Source organism: Nothoprocta perdicaria, unplaced genomic scaffold (genome assembly GCF_003342845.1).
Source record: "Nothoprocta perdicaria isolate Ctin4 unplaced genomic scaffold, notPer1 scaffold_23, whole genome shotgun sequence".
NCBI classification, from domain to species: Eukaryota; Metazoa; Chordata; class Aves; order Tinamiformes; family Tinamidae; genus Nothoprocta; species Nothoprocta perdicaria.
Window position 1 is genome coordinate 4,031,749 of NW_020455455.1, and position 15,331 is coordinate 4,047,079.

At 36.2% G+C, this 15,331-nt stretch overlaps 1 protein-coding gene across 4 annotated transcripts in view; it reads left to right on the forward strand.

Annotated features, from left to right (window-relative positions):
- CACNB2 (calcium voltage-gated channel auxiliary subunit beta 2) overlaps positions 1 to 15,331 on the forward strand; it is a 77,314-nt gene that overhangs the window by 47,568 nt on the left and 14,415 nt on the right. For 2 of the 4 annotated variants that reach the window (XM_026039432.1, XM_026039433.1), the window contains exons 6-9: positions 1,802 to 1,935; positions 5,331 to 5,411; positions 5,697 to 5,755; positions 8,612 to 8,721. In XM_026039432.1, the coding sequence (XP_025895217.1) occupies positions 1,802 to 1,935; positions 5,331 to 5,411; positions 5,697 to 5,755; positions 8,612 to 8,721 (384 nt within the window). Of the gene's footprint in view, positions 1 to 1,801; positions 1,936 to 2,080; positions 2,101 to 5,330; positions 5,412 to 5,696; positions 5,756 to 8,611; positions 8,722 to 15,331 lie in introns of all 4 variants that reach the window. The other 2 variants (XM_026039434.1, XM_026039435.1) reach the window with 1 other exon arrangement.

The following is a 15,331-nucleotide window of genomic DNA, read 5'->3' on the forward strand; positions in this document are numbered from 1 at the left end:
ATTTGTAAAGTATCTGTGCCAGGCTATATTCAGCAAAGGATAATATGTTCTTTTTATTCTTATAAAGAAGATGAAGGATCTGTGTTGTTAGAAGAAAACGTTACATGTTTTCTATGGCTGTTTTTAGGAGCAGGAATATAGAATCAGGGGGTGGAACTGTTCATGTTCTTTCCTGGCAAGGTCAACTTAAAATGAGCATTCTGGGACTAAACTCTTGTTTCGAATCATAGAATTACACTTGTAGACAAATGAAATGGGAAAATACACATTAYGCAAACAGAAGGGACAGTGTCCCAAGCCACCACTCAATCAGTAGTTGCACGTAGGCTTGTGACACCCATATGTATATGTTGCATAATTTATTAGCACATGCTGTGGAATTCACTGACGTCCCACCCATCAAGCAGCTGAAAGCAGGTCACTCCGGTGGTTTCATAATAGTTTGTCATGATTGATTATGGTTTTAGATAAAGTCCGTGCACATCATGCTACTTGCAGTTCTCTGGAGTTGGTTCAGGGTGGTGGTTTGCCAAGATAGAGATAAGCTTGTGTTGTTGGTGCATGTCATGTAATGGGTAAGACCTTTATGCCCTAGGGAGATGCTGTACAGCAAGGTGGCAGATCGCTCTTGTGCACATAGTTGTTGCCATGGTAGGATAATCTTTGAAGATAGATTTAATACTGTAGTTAAGATCAAGGTTGACTGTTAATGGAAAATGCTCCCGGAAGAGTCTCAGCTTAGTTAAGATCAAGGTTGACTGTTCATCGAAAATGCTCCTGGAAGAACCTCAGCCTTCGTTTCAGATGTAGCGGGTATCTGATGGACTTTACCATAAGTATGACGTGACTTTGTGTTTTGGAAATAAATTTGTCTCCAAGTCCATGATGATTTTTCCTTATACTGTCACTATTTTGACTTGGTAAAGAAAATGTTTATGGTGCAAGCTTTGTGTGCTGTACATGACTTTCTTTTGGTAATGGTGATGGTGAAGAGCAATGGTTTAGGGTGTTTGCTTCCCCTTTGCCCTGCCTGCATCCTCATGCCCTTTACAACAGAATTCAGGTCTCTGTGATACCTGAGGTAAATATTCCCYTTTCTAGTACCCCTTCTTTATAGTTTTCACTATCAGTAGGTCTGTTCATATTATTTCAAATAAACCTATCTTATGCCTACTCTGCATTTTCAGGTGAAATAGTTTAAAGCCAATTGTAATCTGCCCTAAGATAAATGTAGATATCACGCAACCAATCTTCAGTGATTTTTAGCTCCCAATGTGGTTCTTTTTCTGTTTTTATTTCATTTTGTTTTGCTATTGTTTCTTTTTTAATTTTCTAAAGATGCACTACTGACATTGCAGATTTCTGTTGATGATACAGCTTTTTAATTACTACTCATTGCTATTAAATAATTCATATTTAGTTGGCCTAATTATGTTGTTCTACATTGATGAATGTCTTGAGTACTCCAGCAAAGTAACTTTAGATTTAAACTAGTATAACAAAAAGAACTTTGCCACTGATCTGTTCTGTAAGAGTTATTCTGTGTAKGTTTCATTTATTCCATAAAAGAAGATCAGAGGAAAATGTTACAGGAGCTGTTACAGGCTTWTATTTTCTAATCCTAATGTACTACACCTTAAATTTTTTCCCCTTGTTTTATTGTGTTTTATACTCATGGTTGGATTTTTATTTTTATTTTTTTTTACTTTGGATGACTTTATTTTCTTTACTTTTTTTTTTTTAACTTATTTTTTTACTTCCGCTGTCATCTGATAATTCTGAATTGTTTGTCTGTATATAGCTATAGACATAGATGCCACTGGCTTAGATGCAGAAGAAAATGATATTCCAGCAAACCATCGCTCCCCCAAACCCAGTGCAAACAGTGTAACATCACCCCACTCCAAAGAGAAAAGAATGCCCTTCTTTAAGAAGGTAACACCAACTTCCGAGCTCCCATCTGTCCACCTGCTCACCTGCACTGCGTCACATTTCTAGTCCTGTTAACTGTCTGCGTCCTTTGACAAGCCAATAACATGCATGCTTTGTTATTCTTTGTTTCTTTTCCATGCTGCTGTAGCTAAGCAGAAGCAGAAATCGGTAAGTTTATATTGACATTACCTGTGTTTATCCCGCCACTGGCATCATTAGCACTATACCCTAGACCAGCAGTGCAGCTGCTTTAGAATTAAGGAAGAAATGTATCAAGCTGTTAGTGGATCCTCTACACCAAACCAAACAGAGCCTGGTACAGTACCTTCCAGAAACTCTGCCACAGTACTTATCCTTTTTGATGGAATAGTAGGACACGCTTAGAATGTCTTCTACACATTTGAGGAATTGATTTCTAACAAAGCCCTGCAGTGCACCTCTCTAGTGCATGCATATTCCTTCCATCCCCGTCTTTCTGAAGTTTCTTTGTTTATAATTTAGTCTGTGGGCATCGTCACTGGACCTAATCAGATACTCGGATTGTACTTAAAAAACAAAATAGTCAAAACCCTTGAATTTTTAATGTAGTCAGTATTTAAGCTTCTAATTCACTTAGGTGCAAAATCTGCAGATGAGCAAGACCAGTGGAAAACTGGAGGCTTGTTTTGGTAGTTTACTGTGAGTTTCTGTTGTTGTCATGTATAAATTATCAGGCAAATGTTCTTGCCTTCCTTTCCGTCAGTCAGATTTTTGTAGTGCCTCAGCTACAAGGTCCTGATGGTTCCCAGGGGAGTCARTGTCTCTCCATACATCACCCGGAACACTACAATGGCTATTATGCTATTGGCAACCTTTTCACCTTAAAGTGCAGTATGTTTCTAGGATCTGTGCTGGAGTTTGTTATCAAGTAGCTAGCACCCAAACTATGAAGCCAAATCACCCATTTCTACTCTAACTTCTCTTACCTTTTTCTCCATACCTTTTCTTCATTTGTTGGTTAGTTCARTTGCAGCTACCAGTAACATCAGACTCTTGCACTACTCATAAATGATGCCAGATGACACTGTTGCCAGTGCTGAGGATGCACCCATGTTGAGTAGAATAAAATGTTTTCCTTTCCTCTTCCTGTCTTGCACTCTAATAATATTGGGTCCTTCTCACTTCCAAAGTCATCAGTGTTTGCTTCAGTAAGCTCCGTTGAATAAAATATGTCATATATAACCCACAATAGAATTCAGTAGTAGTTTCTTGCTACTAAATGATCTCTTCATTAATCATATTTATAATCAAATATAAATGCTAAGGAAGAGAAACACATGTTGATCTGTACCAGACCCTATCTGCATAAACCTCTTTAGAAGATTTAACTTCTAGATTTAGCATCTTGCTGCTAGATGGCGGCTAATTGCACAAATCTCTCCAGTTTTTGATGCTTACATTCCTCCTTATCAGGATCACTACAAGTTACAGTGTTCTTTGCAGCACAGGTATTTGTACTCAAAACTGGATGGCTGTCCCAACTAATTCTACATAGCCAAACCACTGAACAAACAGCATATGGTCTGGACTATGATATATTTTTTTCTGGCTCATATTTGACCTTGAATCTGCAAGTGAAAGCTGTGGAGCTCAGTGCCAGCCCCTTAAAATACTAGGATCTCTAAAGATAAATTTAAAAACTCAGATGCCTTCATTAGGTAATTTTCCATCATTTCTTTGCTCACAACTTCTTTAGCTCCAACCTGTAAAGATTTTGAAAAAAGTATGCCTGTTTCTACAGGAGAGGTTTTAGAAAGACTCCATATTCCATCAAATAAGGAAATTTCTGTGTTTTGCCCCAAACTTCCAGCATGGACATCTTCAGCTGAGTCTGCTGCATTAAAACAGAGGCCTGTTGCATCAGGGCTTCCATGCTGTGAGCACTTACCTGTCATAGATTTTCTTAAGGGCCCTCGCTAGTACGTTTATCAGGACAGTGGCGAATTCGTCAGGAGCAGCGGAGCGAGGCCTTTGGGTGCTGACCCAGCGCCACTTTGACTGTGAAATGCTTTGAGTGAGGTTCTTTTCACATGTTTCTGATGCCTTCAGCACTACTATTCATTCTTATGTTGCTAATTATCTGGTGAAGCTACAAGTAACAACAACAAAAAAAAGGATAAATTACATTTTAAAATATTCACAACCGTGTTTTCTGTGTATTAGACTGCTTTAGACTGCTGCTTGTGTAGCATTTTGTGCTGTCACTGTATTAATGTTTGTCTGTGTGTTTTGTAATGTGTGTATTTATTTTAACTTTCTTATTGTGAAATATCTTGGGATATTTTTGAGAACCAAGACAATGAACAACGACTATGTTCTGTGATCTTGACTGATGTATTTGTACTATGCAGACATTTGAAAAACATACCTGGCAGAACTCCTTCCCATATCTTTGCTAGGTTGCTGAATATCCTTAAGAAAAAGATAAACCAAACCTTTTTTTCCTAACAAAAACTTTTTTTTGACAACATTAATATTTCTTGGTGATATATCGGAAATAGGAAAAAATGGATTTTTTTTTTCTAACTAAAGAAAAAAAACCCAAAACTTTGATTCTTTTTTAATTTATTTCAGTAACAGTATAACAATTTTGGCAATCTTTGGACATATCCAATCTTTTATCTTTGTATTTTTCCCATGAATTGTGCAAGATACATCAGTAAGTAGATTAGTGACTATCGTACTYACGTAATGCATCTTTCGGTGGCAACAGGAGCTTCTGAAAATGGAAGCTCTGCTATCCCAAGTTCTCTTTATGAAAATTTTCTGTAAATACTAACTTGCTCAGACATTATTTTGATTTCATTTGCGAGTGAATTGTGAATGTGGAAGTTAGATTATGGGTGCTCCCATGGGAATTTGCAGTGGTGTCACAGTGTTTTATAAAGCACTAGGCAGATCTGAATATAAAAAGAGAATGGTTTGGGTTTTTGCCTCTCATTTAGTTTTGTTTTTCTCTTTTGTAATTTGCCTACATAGAAAAYGATGGGAAACATGTCACAGCTCCATAGTCAATTGTATCAAATCATATACTTTTTGAAATGACCTTTTAAATTAACTAGTTAAGAGTTTTGGGGTGGGAAATGAGAACGATCTCCAGAATTACAGATTTTTTGGCCTCACTGAGCAAACATGAATGCAGATATGAAAGTAGAGAACAAATAAAAGTTTTGTCAAAAGAAATCCCCAAACCTGTAATTTCCAGGTTATTTTGGATTACCACTTTCCAGGAAAAGTTAAGGAATTTGTGATTACTCTATTGGTGACATCACTGGAAATTCAAAACTCTTCATGTTTTAATTAATGTGTTAGAACCTCTCTAGGCACTGGGTTTCTGAAAGGTTTCTTCTGCTTTGCAGACAGAGCACATCCCTCCCTATGATGTAGTGCCTTCTATGCGACCAGTAGTTTTAGTGGGGCCTTCTCTGAAGGGATATGAGGTAAGCAATCATGGTACACATTTTTATTTGGCCAAAAAACAAGTGTTTTGGCTTCAATTGTATTTTCATGTTGAGGCAATCAAGCTGAAAAATAATGTCACAGACAAAAGCAGAGATGTTTTATACAGAATTTTATGTCAGGAATAAAATTATTTACTTTGCTGCCATATTGTTCAGTTTTAAGATTTCTATCAACTTGAAACAATCATTTTTTTTCTAATTTATTACCATCAAGTGTTATTGATYTCTTGTGTGATTATTAATTTATTGCTTGTTTGCTTTTAGGTAACAGATATGATGCAAAAAGCATTGTTTGATTTTTTAAAACATAGATTTGAAGGGCGGTAAGTACACTGTTATGCATTTTTTTTTTTTGAATTCAGTTCTTATTTTGGTAATAATGATATTCTTAGCAAAATACCATAGAGTATTAGCARCATCAGGTAATGTGTCTTGCTTAATGGACTGTAGTATAGATTGGAAGTTTCTTTATCGGAGCGCACGGATGCTGTGTTGCAATGCAGAATCTTAAGGAACTTGATACAATTTAAGTAGAAAAAGGGATATTGTCTTGTTGCTGGCTGTGATATTCAGTTGCCAAATTGCTAGGTATTTATTTGCAGATTAATTAAATGTGAACAGGAATAAAGATTCTGTTATTTAAATGTTGCATAAATAGTATTTCATTAGAATTCTTTGTATTTTTTTACAAGGTAACAAGAGCCATATTTCCATCTCAGCTTCAGTAATTTACAATAGTAACTTAATAAAAATAGAAGCAGCAAGTCTCAATGGGGCAGCTGAGGGGTTTCAGTTTGTTTTTCCCCTCTCACTCAAGGACAGTAGCCCTTGATAATAGATAGGCTGTGACTTTGTGGTTGTCCTTGCAGCATAAAAGATAGTGTAAATATGGCCCCATTTTCTTTAACATGCTGGAATCCACTTCCAATCTGATTTATGTTTGAGTCTCCTGGCACTACTGTACCATTTTGAATGGTAATGCACCTCTATAAGCAGTGGGATATGATGTTGTTTAAACGGCAAGTACTCGTGGACCAGAGACAGCAAGTGGGTTCTCCACATGTTTTTGAATGGTTACTGGATCAGTCCCCAGGTTAATGTGTACTAGCAGGTTGGCATTTGGAAAAATAAAAACTGTTTAGAACTGGAAAGTCATGTTACTGTATTTGTAACTGATTAATGCTTTTTACCTTGGAAACGGGCATAGCTGTAGCACAATAGGAATCTGATAGATGGGAACTGGTCCTAGTGTCTTCAGAGTTTCAAGAGAGATGACTTAATGTTTTCTATCAGTCACTCCAGCTCTTTAAAATACCAGTTGCTGATTAAACTTCAGGATTTTCCCAGCCAAAATTATAATGATACCGGAGTCCTAGCCACTTATTAGTCCCGGGATGGCAAATCTTATATATGTGCTTTCAGAGCTAGAAGTTTACAAAATGGTGAGTGTTGCAGGGATACAAAAGTTACTGCATCTTTGTCTTCAAGTGTTTTTAAATTAGTGTGTAGCTAAATTTACAGTTGTGTTTGGATGAGTCCACACATACTCTGCAAAACCCTGTTATATGGATCTCTATAGCAGCTGATGATGATGATCGTAAGCTTCATTAGCAATCTGAACAGGTACTCAAGGTTCTCAGCGCATTTGGGATCTTACATTTGTGCTACACTCACACTGTTATTACCTGTGCTGCCTGCTGCCTAACAAAGATCAGCTTTGCCCTCCAAAATTGCAGTTGTTTTGCAATACGAACCTATTTATCCATAGAACTGCCTTTTTTGAGAGCAGATTTGCTCTTCCTTGTGTCTTAAGAGACTTTAAATGAAATTAAAAAAAAACTAAAAGTTCTTCATACTAAAAAATATTCTTTTAATATGGTAAATCTGGCTTCATTCAATATTGCATAATGGCATTTGGAAAAAAAAATGAATCTTTTTCTCTATCGTGTAAGAAGTTAATTTGCAGGAAAAAAAATGGAAAGCTTGTATTGCTCATCTATGACTAGATAAAGATAAATAATGAGTATCCCAAATTATATGTTGGATTTTATTTTAAGACTGTATAGAATTATCTTGGAGGAGCTCTGCCAGAAATCATAGTACTTGGTTATGTTTTTAGCTTAGGTCAGACCGTGCTTACATTTCAAAATTATGTTACTAATCTGTACTGTGCACGTAATTCTGTTTTTCTTTATTCAGTTCTGGATTTGTTGCATTTTATAGGATTTTAGATAAATATATACACATGTTGAGCTCACTAGGAGAAGAGATATTTGGTTACATTTCAGATGAGCAGCATCTGGCAGCTCTTCCTAGAAAGGAGCTCTCCTTGTTAGCAAAACTATTTCCTCCTTTTAAATTGCAAACAAAATCATACAAAGAAGAACAAGGGATGCCATCAGGCTGATTTAACTCTCAGCACTGGAAAAAGGTGACCTTTAAACCTCATTAAGGAGAAAGTTGGAAGAGGAACTTAGCCGAAGGGTATGCTTTGACCCTGGAAAGGAAAACCAACTGAGCTAACTGCTTTGCTAGGAAGAAGAATACACAGAAGGTTATGTAGCAGGCCAGAGCAGACAGCTGGAAGTAAGCACTTACTTCTTGGCTCATCTTTTTCTCATAAAAACAAAACTGATTGTACCAGATACTCAGCCCAGAGATTTCATTTTCTTCATTCCTGTATTTGCTTCTCTGTGTTACAGGCCACATTTTCAGGTGGCCAGTGTATCGCTGGATCTTTCTGGACAAATGTAACAGAGCTCATGCACTCTGCTGAAGAGCTTAGGGTTGTAAAATCAACCGTGAAAATAAGAGTTACGTGGCAGTACTACTTTGGGTGTTAAGCCTTACCTTCACTGTCGACATTGTGCATCTCATAATGTTTGTTCTAAATACAGCTAAAATAAGTCATGTTGTCATTGAATACTTTGGAAAATAATAATAATAATAATAATGCATAAAAGCATAAAAATAAAAATAAAAAAGCATAAAAATAAAATAATAAAAATAAGAGAAAGAAGAATTTAGCCCAACTCTTTTACTCACTTTGTGCAAAGCGTAATTTGCCACTGGGAACTTATTTTCCCATTGTCCTAGCTATCATTTCGTATTAGGTGTTTCTCTTTTCTCCCCGTCTCCTGGCATGGTAAATAACATTCTCTTCTATTTTATTGTTTCAGTATATCAATTACACGAGTCACAGCAGACATCTCGCTTGCCAAACGCTCAGTATTAAACAACCCTAGTAAGCATGCGATAATAGAGCGATCTAACACAAGATCAAGCTTAGGTAAGTACATTTAATGATGATACCTCCAAATCCTCTGTAGAAAGTACATTGCTCTCAATTCACACCTGTAACCTAAAAATAGCCTTCTCTCTGCTATGAGAAAATCACGATTCCCATAATTCAGAAAACCTGACAATAGAAGCCGTTTTAGCCATTTTTAAATCATTACCAGATGAACTTCCTATAATGTTGATTTTGGCTTAGCTGGCTTAAGTTTTCATATTTTGCGGTGGGAAGAGATAGCAAAGGCAAATAAAAATCTGAGGAGATGTTCCTCTGCTTAAGTAAAAAATAAGATTTCAGTGTACCTCAAATTGTATGAATTGTTTAAGAACAATAGAATATTATCTCTGATATTACTGATTTCATTTCTTATCTCCTCAAAATAAACACAAAAAGACTTTGAGGTCACCATCCATGTGGATTGAATTTGGCATTTTCTCTAGCATGAGGTGAATTTTATCTGGGCTCCTCACAGGGTATTGTGCCAGTGCCATTAGCTGAAGTTTTCCAGGATGCATCCTGCCAGTGTTTGCAGACTCAGGTTGGGGCACTCAACTGAGACACAGGACACGCAAGTTCAAGTCCTTGCACCAAAAAAGAAAAAAGAGAAACTTGAACCCAAAATTCTAAATCATAGGTGAATGCTCCAACCAGGGCTTTGGTATTACAAGAATGTTTATTTCTCTGAGAAGCTTTTGTGAGACCTTGATTTGATCTTGACTCAGGAATATTCATTTTGAAATCTGGGGAACAGGAAAACAGTCTCATTCATCCTAGTTGAAGGTCTTTATTTATATAATTTTTGTTTATAATGAAGCTAGTGAATAACTTTGTACTTCCACTGGGTATTTAATATTTGGGTAAAGTAGTTGTCAGCCTAAGAATGTTCCACTCTTAACGTTAAAAAGATTGACTGAATACTTGCTTCTGAAAATCTTTGTTTTCGCTTCTTAAAAGCCTTCTTTTCAGCTATATGGAGAATGTGAGTCTTTGCTAAAAGCAATCTGATGAGTTCCATATAGGTCTTGGATTGACCTTTTTCATATGTTAGAATGTAATGTACTGTAAGATAAAAATGTAAATTTTTATACAAAAGTTATTCTTCTGTGTGAATTTCCCTCTTGTGGCCAAAGTCAGTTTAATAATCTAGAGGAAAAGATCAAATATTATTGTCTAGAATTGAAAATTGATAATGAAGATGAAGGTTACCCAGTCATGGAACATAAACAGACCCATGATGATTAATTTCCCATCCAGAACATCAAAGCAAGAGGTTACAGTACTGTACAAATATATACAGCAGAAGAAAGTATCATCTGTTCCTTATGCTGAAATATTTTCTTACATGCAAAACAACTGTCACAAAAATATATAGAGAGGGAAAAAAATCTATAAAATAAATTCAGCCCAGTTGTTTATAGAAACAAGTCATCATCTTTTCGCTGTGAATTGTTCACTTGAATCTCATGGAAACTTGGCCTTTCACACAGCAATGCCTTTTCTTTGGTCAAGGTTTTTGGGTGTTCTTTTTTTTTTTTTTTTTTTTTNTTTTTTTTTTTTTTTTTTTTTTTTTTTTTTTTTTTTTTGATGAAGCTATTTAAAATGAGCATGCCAACAGAGCCTCAATTGGAGACATTGAGAAAAAGAAAGTGTTTATTTGAGTACATAAATATGAGTATATACCCATTATAGCTGAGGACTTTTACTAGTTTTACATGAAATTTCTTGTTCAAGAAAAGACCTTTTTATAGGTTGTTTTTTTCAAAGCTCTAATACTCCCATGGTCCTTATGTTCTAGCAGGGTTTTGGAATGTGGTAGTGAGCTGAATGGCCTTGAATTATGCACTTTTTGAGTTTTTATGAAAACAGAAAGCCTAAGCAAATTATTATAAGCCATACTATAAGTTGCAGTTAAAATGTTGAACTCTATACCTGAATTTCTTAAAAAATCTGCTTTCCATTAATGTTGCTGAGCAGAACTTGCCTGCAGCASTTTGGATGGAGTAACTAGAAAGTTAGTGCTTATCTTCCATCCTTTAATCCATACTTCCTTGTGCAGTATGAAGTAAGAAGGTGTTTATTTTAAAGATGCTCAACTGGAGAAGTAGATGGAGGAAAAGGGARAGGAAGGAAAAGGGGCAGGAGTTAAAAAATAAAAAAATAAATTAAAAAAAAAAAAGGCATTATGGAGGAGCACCTGGGAAAGCCGAACAGATGGAGGAGCACCTCGAGGCTCTGCACTCCAGACTGAGAGTGAGACAAAAAGCTACCTATTCCTGTTTCCTATAARGAAATCAGGGAGGAAAATGAGATAGGAGCAGGAGTTTGGATATAAAACCTCACAGAATCTGTGAGGCAGAAAARGGAACTTGGTTAGGTATGGAGTCTGGAAAACCCTGTGCAAAAGTAAAAGAAAGAAAATCCAAGGAGCATTTGAGTCTATTCCCATGCAGAGCTGGGATGCATCTCAAGGTAGCAGTAGAGGCAGAATCAAAAATCAGATTCAGAATCACCCTGGCCTGCTGGTAGGTGTCATCTCCTAGCACTGCTTTCACAAATCAGATGACAACATAGTGCTGCTGCTGTGAGATCTCCATGGGCTTACGTAGCAGAGGTAAGAGGCAATAGCAGACCCCATAGCAACATTTTTTTACTGAATTGTGTGAGCAATTTGCTGTATTCTTGAGTCAACAAAGGTTCTGCTAAAAGAATATTGTTAGGATTGCAAACTGAAGTTGTGCGATATAAATATTAGAAAACAACAGAATAAAGGTTAACAGTGGGAAGTATTCAGTACCTCAGCTGATGTACTTTGTGATTCAGTCTTTGATTAGGTGTTTATAGACTGTTTTACTGCTAGTCATCTGGTTCAGTGTGCTTTTTTGCAAAATGGACCTACTTGTGATGCAATTGGAATTGCTCAGTAAAGGAGGTCAGTGTCTGTTTTGCATGTTAAAAATAGTATATATTGTGTGAGGCAAGAGTTTTGAAGAAGGCAAAAAAAAAGAGCGCAATATGAGATTTTCAGTTCAGCTTTTTTTGGCAGAAAAAATGAAATTCATGAAATTTTTTGTTGCATGGCATGCATGTGGTTTATATAAAGTATGCATGTATGCATGTATAAAGTATGCATGTATAAAGTATGCATGGCTGCAGCTGAGATTTCGGACTTTGAACCTGTTAAATGCTGCATATAGATGTTCTGACTGTATGTTTTCCTGTCAAATAATAATAGTTAATCAAAATTGTCATGTTGCATGCAAAGCAATGTTTTTGAGGGTGCAGGTAGAAAAGCAGCAGTTTAGGCTATTGGAGCTAATGCTAGATCCATTTTTCAAGTTTATGGGTTTTCATTTGCAGAATTCCCCTCCTCTTAGACTCTCCTCCTCTTGTCATTTAACTGAGGAAATTTTCTTTTCCTTCCCAAAGTAGATCAAAGAATTTTCCTCTTCTCCCAGGACGGTACTGTCACCACATGCTGATAGTACACAGAAGCATCAGGAATGTACTGAGTCATAAGACTAACTTCTAAAATGCTTCAAGGTTACCTTCCATTTTGGAAGGAGCAGAATCCCAAGGACCCAGAACTTCCTGTAAATTGACTGCTGATTTCCTAGTCTGAAAATAATTTTTATTATAGCACTTACTCTGAAAAATCAGGCCCTACATTTATGAAAATTAACACTGCAAATTAGTGATTATTGCCTAGGTGGTTCAGTTTTCTATATCGAAAATAAAAATAATTTAAGATTCTTACCTAAGTGAAACATTATCTTATTGGAGCACTATTATACCAATACAGTGAGTTTCAGGGGGAAAAAATCCTCAAAAAAAAATCATTTTTTTCTCAGAGTTTGAAACAATGTGCTGTAAATGAGCCATGAACCATATATTTGACAATGAAAAGCATATATATGATTCAGTGGCTGTTTTTATGCAGACAGTGCATGGAGCTATGCGCTGATGGAGGCAGCRGGCCTACAGAAACACTGTTGCTGTGTGTTCCTGAGAAGAGTGTCTCAAAATACAAACCCCAAAAGATTTGATTTACAACAGCTATCATTCTGCCTTGGCATTTTCTAATGTCTAAGCATGAGCTTTGCAGACAAATAATACTTTCCTTTAATACGTTGCAGTCATAGATGCATCATTRAATAGGGACTCTGGCTACCTGGTGTTTTTGCAGTACCTGCTGCAGGTCTGATAGCAGGCCCTTCTGTGATGAAGTTTTCTCACTTATAAAATAAGAGCAACAGGACATATTTTCCAAATTACTGCAAAGAAAAGTCAGAATTCCAGCAGTCACTAAAACTATTGCTTCTTTTTCTCCAGTTTATCTACAGGACTTAGTTCTGATCCTGATGTAAAGAAATAGTATTTATCACACATAGAATATTTTGAATTAAAAAAAAATCTTCTCCTTTTTTTTCTTTTACCCTTGAAATGATAAAATTGCCATCACTGTACACTGGGTGCTTTTTTTTTTTCTCCTTTTGTTTTTTTCTTCTTTTTTTAAAAACAGTTTGATACAAATATGTTCAGTTTACCCTTAAGTTTTAATACTTCTTTACAAGCATATCTTTAACCCAGAAAGCTTTATTATGGACATATCGGTGGGATCATTCTGAGCTAAATGCAGTTTTAGGAAAAACAAAACTATTTATAAATTATAGTGAATTTTGACGAGTAGATTCAGCCAGAGCAAGAAATTAAGCAATGGTTCTTTATTTTATTGAGTACAGTTCCCCAGGTTTATGTTAATTGGAATCACTCTGTCTTTCTGTGTTCAATGAAGAGTCATTCCTTTATCCTTCTCCTTTTGTCTGTATTTTTGTGAAATATCTAGACAGTCCTAACTGACTTGATTCATGCCTAAATTATGCTCACTTTTGTAAGCAGCAGTTCTATCTGCAGCAGAGAAGGCTATTTCTTAGACCATTGAAAATATGTCCTTTGTGTTGTATATCTGTGTGAGTATGATTTTAATAAGTGGCCCTTGATATATCAGTGAGTTAATATGGTACAAAGCTGATGTGCTAGATATATTTGTACTGAACACTTTTCTTGTGGAAGGAATTGGAAGGAAAGGAATTTTCTTTACTTGTGAATAACTCATTCCTTATCACTTAGTATAGGTTTGCAGGACTGTGCATATAGTTCATAATCACAGAAAGTGCAATGAACAGTTAAGGGAATTGTCATTATTGGGAACTGATTTAATAAATTAAAGACTTAATTTCAAAGCGCATGCACAAATCATCATGATAATTAAGAGCAAGAATTACAATAAAGAATGGGATTTACAAGATTATGGAGCAGTCTTGAAGAGTTTAATACCACACATATCTATGGACTGAAAGTTTGCTTCCCTAAAGCAAGAGAAGCAACTTCCAGCTTGCTTTCCAACTGCAAGTAAGGAAGAACATCTTCACTGTGAGGGTGACAGAGCCCTGGCACAGGCTGCCCAGGGAGGCTGTGGAGTCTCCTTCTCTGGAGATCTTCCAAASCCRCCTGGATGCCGCCCTGTGYCCYGTGCTCTGGGTGTCMCAGGGTTGGACTAGGTGATCTCTAGAGGTCCCTTCCAACCTCAACCAGTCTGTGATTCTGTATAGAATTAGGTAAAATAGACTTGATAATCTGACTCATTGGAAGCCAGCACTACAGTTAATCATTCAAGAGTTTCTAAGTATTCTAATGAAAATTCAATGTTTCCAAGAATGTATAGAAATAGTGCCTGGCTTGAGAATATTTACTAGGCCTGTGCAGTTTTATCCTTCTTTGCTCTGCACGTTAAAGGGAAATGTTTGCTTGTCAATACTATTATATGTTTTATATGTGAGATGCTAAAACTAAACCGAAGGAAAAGGCTGTTGATTCCTAGTTGCTTTTAAAAGTCGAAAAGTAATCTGTCATTGGAGGAAAAGGCTTCCTTCTCCAAGAAGGAACAATTTAAATCTCATTCACCTGAAAATCAGTCCCAGTTGGTTTTAATTTCTATGTGCACAGATGCCATATGCAGAAATTGGTGAACCAGCTTTATGTTTTTGCTATGTTTCTTTGTCAATATCAAGGACCCCAACCTTTTTCTTGTTGTTTCTGTGGCTGTTACACTTGTTACTTGAGCTTACCTCATGCTGCATGTACAGGAACCTGATTGTCTTGGCTTTTTCCATTCTTTGCTTCATTAACGCTCTCCCTTTCCAGACGTCTTGGGTACGTATGCATGCGTGCAATTTACTTTTCCTGCTTTTTTGTGTTCTGTGCTTTATTCTGCCTCACAAAACCACTGTGCTTTTCTAGTAAGTGGSTCATTGATAGAAAGAATCCAATGCTATATGCTGTTGCTAAGCAGCTTTAGAAAAGAAGATCTTGCATTTTTCTGTATTTATTTTTAAGTAACTTGAAAAATAAAGTTGAGATTGACAACTAAATACTGAAGACTACATTTTCAACCATAGATTTCTGAAGTATGTGCATCTAATCTGCTTATTCTAAGATAAATATGTGAATGCTGACATAAAATATGTCATTGTGTGTTTAGTAAATTGATTGCAGTCAGATGTCTGTGAATCCGTTTATCTGTTTTATATACTTAYTGGTATGTGCA